The sequence below is a fragment of the Geotrypetes seraphini genome, chromosome 2 (genome assembly GCF_902459505.1).
Source record: "Geotrypetes seraphini chromosome 2, aGeoSer1.1, whole genome shotgun sequence".
Classification (NCBI taxonomy): Eukaryota; Metazoa; Chordata; class Amphibia; order Gymnophiona; family Dermophiidae; genus Geotrypetes; species Geotrypetes seraphini.
Window position 1 is genome coordinate 339,617,538 of NC_047085.1, and position 6,000 is coordinate 339,623,537.

Sequence of the window (6,000 nt, forward strand, 5' to 3'; positions counted from 1 at the left end):
TACCTTGTGAAACACGTGGAGGGGCATAATAAAAAAAAAGTCCAAATTCCCTTTTGGCCTAGGCCCTAAAAGCTGAAAGTAGAAGCAGGGAAAATGTCCATTCTCAAAAAAAACCATCCAAAAGGAGGGTGTTTTTTTTATAATGGCCTGCTTCTACTTTCAGCTGTTTAAACGCCCAGACCACCCCTACGTCTACACTAACAACATATAATCAACCCCAAAAAAGCCTAAATCCCAAACGCCTAACACAAGAGCTTTTAGGTGAAGGAGGGGCCAGTCCTTTGCCTAAAAGCTGGATTCTGTAACCAGTGTCTGTCAAAAAGAACACCGGTTACAGAATCCACCACCCCCCGCAGCAACGATCGCAGCAGGAGAGATAGCCAATCTCTCCTGCCGCATTCCACCCTCCCCCCTTCTGTCCCGGCAACCCAAGACCCCCCGACACGATCGGGACAGGGGGAGCCCAACCTCTCCTGCCCTGCCGAAACCCCCACTCGCGACACGATCGGGGCAGGAAGGAACCCAACCCCTCCTGCCTCACCGAAACCTCCTACCCCCAACTACCACTAAGATACGGGCAGGAGGGATCCCGGAATGGAATTGATGCAATCGGTCGATAATTGCTTACATCAGACAGGCTATGTTTTACATTCTTAGGAATATATGTCAGAGACGACCTTTACGGCAGCCATATGCAAGTACAACACTCCGGCTGCCGTAAGAAGGCAGTTTAGACATCGCCGGCCACAGGGCAGGGAGGTTTGTCGGACCGGGCCTGGGGGGGTGAAAGTGCCAGGAGGGAGGGTGCGCGATCGAGACCGGGCCAGCTGTGCACCCGCCCTAAGGCTGCACCCGGGGCGGACCGCCCCCCCTTAGTACGCCACTGCCTCTACCACCAACTCCCATCTCCGTCCCTTCAACCTTGCATGCTTGGAACAACCTGACTCGTTACATTAGGCTCAGGCTCTGGTGGCATTCAAAGCCAGACTAAAACCTCACTTATTTATTTTCTCATTTATTTAGCCCGTTCTCCCAGATGATCCCAGAACAGGTTTTAAGGTACATTCACAATAAGGTTGAGACAAGACAGAGATGACATAATTTGAAGCTGTGTTTAAAATACTGACCCAACCAATATATCTGTCATTCCCTTATTAGTTCCCTACCACTTTTAGCCCGCTCTGCATTCCTGTCATAATTAGATTGTAAGCTCTTCTGAGTAGGGACTGTCTCTTGCATGCACAATGTACAGCGCTGCATGCACCTGGTAGCGCTATAGAAATAATAAATTGTTGTTGCCTACCTTGCAGCAAAAATTTAAATTTGTCCTTTACTAATAACCAAAAGAATAATACAAGCTTTCTGTTGTCTTTTATATCCATATTTCATGGGTTAGACCACTAACTTGGATTGAAGAAAGAGCTCCAGCAATGAAATATGCTAAGCAAGTCAACTTCCATTTCAGCTCTGGCATTGTGGACAGTGTGCCCATTGCTCCACCAGCAGCTGTGGGCCCCTTCATGCAAGATCAGAACTTGTTTGCCAGAAAGCTCTTGGGACAGGTTTCCCAAGAGGAGCTGGCTGCTGAGAAGGAGCGAATCTTAAAGTGTCTGGACATTGCAGAGGAAATAAGACAACTTTGTGGACAGTGAGTGACCTGCTCTAAGGAAAGAGAACATTGTCTGTGCCTCTGTTAACTTTGTTCTTTAAAACCACTAATCAAATGTTGATGCTTCTAGTAATCTGTTTTGCCAGGCAGTATAAACTGGGGAACATATTTGTCATGCTGTTAACAGTTGTGCGTTTTGGGTGTGTCTACTATTAGTTCTCACTATGGGGCTAGATTCACGAACCTGCCCGATCCGGGCAGGTCCGACGAATTCTTCAAACTAAAATATGCAGATGGGGGTGATCGGAGGAACGCTCCCATCTGCCAGAACGGATCGCTGTTGTGCGATCCCCGCGCATGCGCACACCATCTGTAGATGATCTGTGCATGCCTGTCCGAGCCTCGACCATTTTTTTTAAAAAAACTTTTTTTTATTATAGTTTTTAGACCTGCTCGCCTGTGGTTTTAACCCACTTTAAACCTGCAGGTTAAAACCACGGGCTCGCAGGGCGGGGAAGGGCAGGAGAAAACCAGCATTTGGGTCAGGCAGATCGGGGCAGTGGCTGGCAGATCTGGGCTGCAGGAGGCATTCGGGGTTGCAGGAGATCGGGGCTGACAGGGCAGAGAGCAGAGCTTCAATAGAGCAGGAGAGTCGGAAAGATGTTTTCAACTGGTCCCCAGCAGTCGCTTCTTGAGTTGATCGGCCAGCCCAGTCGGATCGTGAATTTTGTGTTGGGAATCACGTCTCTGCCTATTTTGCATGCGTTTCTCCTCATTTGCATGCACGGATTCGAATCGGATCGCAGAAGAGGTTAGTTAATTGGGTCCAAGGGAAATTTGGTCGCAAACCGATCGGTACACGATTGGTTTGCTTTGTGAATCTAGCCCATAATCTATAAACATTTACTTGATTGGCATGATCAGTGCCAATAATTGTAAATTAACACTAATTGGCATCAGTTAGATGTTACGCACACAACTTGGAAGGCGCATTGTACAAAGTGCTATGCGCCATGTCCAGTGCCTGAATCTATAAGGGGACGTGGCCAGGAGCGGATCGTGGGGGGGATCATGGGCATTCCTAAAACCAACTGGTTGGCGCATAACTTAGGCACAGGCATTTAGGCCTGGCTTGAGCTGGCTTAAATGGGTGTACCTAAAAGTTATGACACACACTGGTGCAAAGATTGATTCTATAAGTGCGCGTAACATTTACAGAATCATGTTTAGTGCTGTGCTAGTTGCTGTAGATTTTTAGGCACCATATATAGAATCAGGCCCATACTTCATACAGAATGCATGCACATATTGTCTCTGTCTTGGTACAATTGGGATGAGAGTATTTGTGCACCTACTAGGAATTGTTTTAGAAGCTTGTTGTATAAAAGGTACAACGGTGTCTTAGTTGTGTCTATAAAATAGAAATGTTTATAGGTACTTACCCTCTCCTCCTGGTTTCTATTTTTATGCAATATGCACCCTGGAGAGCAGGTGGATCAGGGGTGGAATTGCACATTTATTTATTTTTTTAAAAAAATGTATTACTTGCAACCATCCAACAATTCTGAGCGAGTTACAATCCAACATACATAATTAAAACAATGCCACAAACTACAAAAAGACATAAAAACAAATCATTTCATAAACTATAACAAAAACAATAATATTCTTTATAACTCAGTCATTTACCAACACAAACATACACAATAAAAAAGATTCACTTAAATAATTCCTGCTCAAATCATTTACCAAAACACTTTTGGAAAAGCAAAGTTTTAACCAATTTCCTGAACTGAAGTAAACTGATAGCATTCTTTATATCCAGTGGTAATGCATTCCACAATATTACACCCTGCACAGTTTATAAAGCATGCCGAATGCTAACCAACTTTATCTGTTTAATAGATGGAACCTCAAGAGTGATCTTATCTTCAGATCGTACAGCGTGACAAGGATAATATACATTATACAGGATGCACACATGTGCCTGTTCATTCCCAGTACATCCACGCATGCAACTACTGTACACCTGTATTGGAGCAGAGGTAAATGAGCGAGCCTGCTTTCTCAAGGCACATAGGTATATACAGTATGTTGCCTATGTGCCTGGATAATCGCCATGAGGGCAATTTTCTAAAGCTAGAAACTGATGATTTAGAAGTAATTTAGGGTATTCTAAGGCAGAATAGTCTATCTGCATTGACATCCCCCAAGATCAGATCTATTTGATATAATCTCCCATAGGCCTTTGCTGACATTGGTTAGGCCAATAGAAAATGCTGACAGCAAATCCTGAGGGGCATAGAGAAGGTGGACAGGGACAGATTCTTCAGACTGTGGGGAACCACAAGTACAAGGGGTCATAGGGGACAGGTTTAGAACAAATGCGAGGAAGTTCTTTTTTACCCAGAGGGTGGTGGACACATGGAACGCTCTTCCGGAGGTTGCGATAGGCCAGAGCACACTACAGGGTTTCAAGGAAGGTTTAGATAGGTTCCTAAAGGATGAGGGGATTGAGGGTTACAGATAGATGTAGAGGTAGGTTACAGAAATGGTCAGGAACCACTTCACAGGTCACAGACCTGATGGGCCGCCGCAGGAGCGGACCGCTGGGCGCGATGGACCTCTGGTCTGACCCAATGGTGGCAACTTCTTATGTTCTATCAATGTAATGCTGGGCTGTCAGATAGATGTTTAGTCCCCATTTCTGAAGAGAGCTAAATCTCTGTGTCCTAAAAGATCAATGGTAGGAGTTGCACCTGCTCCTTTGCACATTTAGGATTTAGTGACCAGCTGCTGTTGAGCAGCACGCCACTGGAGGACCTGGGATAGGGTTTGCACCCTGAAATTTCTCTGATTTTATTTTATTGTTCTAGTATATTTATTTTAAAAGATTTCTCAACCGCCTATTCCTAGGCGGCTTTACAAATAGTAACATACATAACATAAAGCAAACAAGACTTGTACAAACATCAAAGATTACAGATGTAGACAGTTAGTTCACAGCGCTCCATAATTAATCCAAAACCCAGAATTAGTCAGAAACATCATTCATTGGAATGCTTCTATAAAAAGTGTAGTCTTGAGCATTTTCTTAAACTTCTGAATATCAGATAGAGCTCTTTGCGGTCCAGTTAGTTTGTTCCACAGCGTTACTCCTACAATGGAAATAGCAGACGCTCTCATATTCTCATAATGCACTTTCGAAAAGTCCATCAACGACAGTCGTATTGCACCTTTAGACTGCAGAGTTCTACGCGGTCAATAGATTGCCATGGTTTGTGATAAATACCAAGGAATCCCAGGGTAAATGTCTTTGAACACCAGTACTAATGTCTTGAAAATAATACGCGAGTGTACAGGTAACCAGTATAGTTTCCTCAACCAAGGTGTTATGTGTTCAAACTTTCTGACACCACAGATTAACCTTGCAGCAGTGTTCTGAATCATTTGTAATGCTTTATACTGTACTGTTGTAATCCCTAAATAAAGGGCATGTACTTAGATTGTAAGCCACCCTAAAGGTTTTTCCCTTAGGTGCAGGGAAGTAAAATTTTAATTAAACTTGGAAACTTAAACTTGGATTTTTTACCTCAATGTCAAACTGGCAAGTTTTTCAAGTCACCATCCAGGGATTCAAGACAAAGTTAGACAAGTTCCTGCTGAACCAGAGTGTACGCAGGTAAGGCTGGTCTCAGTTAGGGCACCGGTCTTTGACCTAAGGGCCGCCACGTGAGCGGACTGCTGGGTGCGATGGACCACTAGTCTGATCCAGCAGTGGCAATTCTTATGTCCTTCTGTGATAGTGTGACCCAGCTACGTGCTGACTCCTATCCAGCCAGAACAAAACTGGGCATCTTTATGAACCTAGAAACATAACATGTTATGTTCTGGCACAGATGTTTAGCAAGCTAGCACATAACTGGTTATCTTTCATACATGCTCTTGTTTTCAACAGATGTATAAGGTGCATGTGCCCAGCACATAAATGTTTATTTCCCTATATTTTTAGAACAGGCAGATTCTGTTCTAAAATACAGCAAAAATGAGACATACCTGTATGTCTCAATTCCTCCTTGTACAAATTATCCAAAATGGAATGTGGAATCAGAATCCTGACCTGGGTCATCCAAGCCTCAGCCGAGCGGTTGAATGAGGCATGGAGGGTAGAGGGGTGTCTGCATCAAATAAAAAGGTCCAGCACAGGTGTTTAGTGTAAATTTATCATGTCTTTTATTTTCTGGCTTTGCACTGTAGTGCAATTCAAAACACATAAAAACTCTCATTGGTGGCTAAACCGCCCGATCGCCCATCATTCTTATTCTCTTTACAGTTCAAGAAAATCTGGCAACTTCCAAAAGCTTGCCTCTGGAGCAATTCTCAGGGTGTAA

The 6,000-nt window shown here is 44.0% G+C and overlaps 1 protein-coding gene across 4 annotated transcripts in view; it reads left to right on the forward strand.

Moving 5' to 3' along the window:
- The window catches only part of BLVRA (biliverdin reductase A), a 52,416-nt gene extending 48,481 nt beyond the window's left edge, over positions 1-3,935 (forward strand). For all 4 annotated transcript variants that reach the window (XM_033930295.1, XM_033930294.1, XM_033930296.1 and 1 more), the window contains 2 exons: positions 1,397-1,648; positions 3,515-3,935. In XM_033930295.1, coding sequence (XP_033786186.1) covers positions 1,397-1,648; positions 3,515-3,662 — 400 coding nt within the window. In that variant the 3' untranslated portion in view covers positions 3,663-3,935. The remainder of the gene's footprint in view (positions 1-1,396; positions 1,649-3,514) is intronic.
- Positions 3,936-6,000: the final 2,065 nt, after the last annotated feature.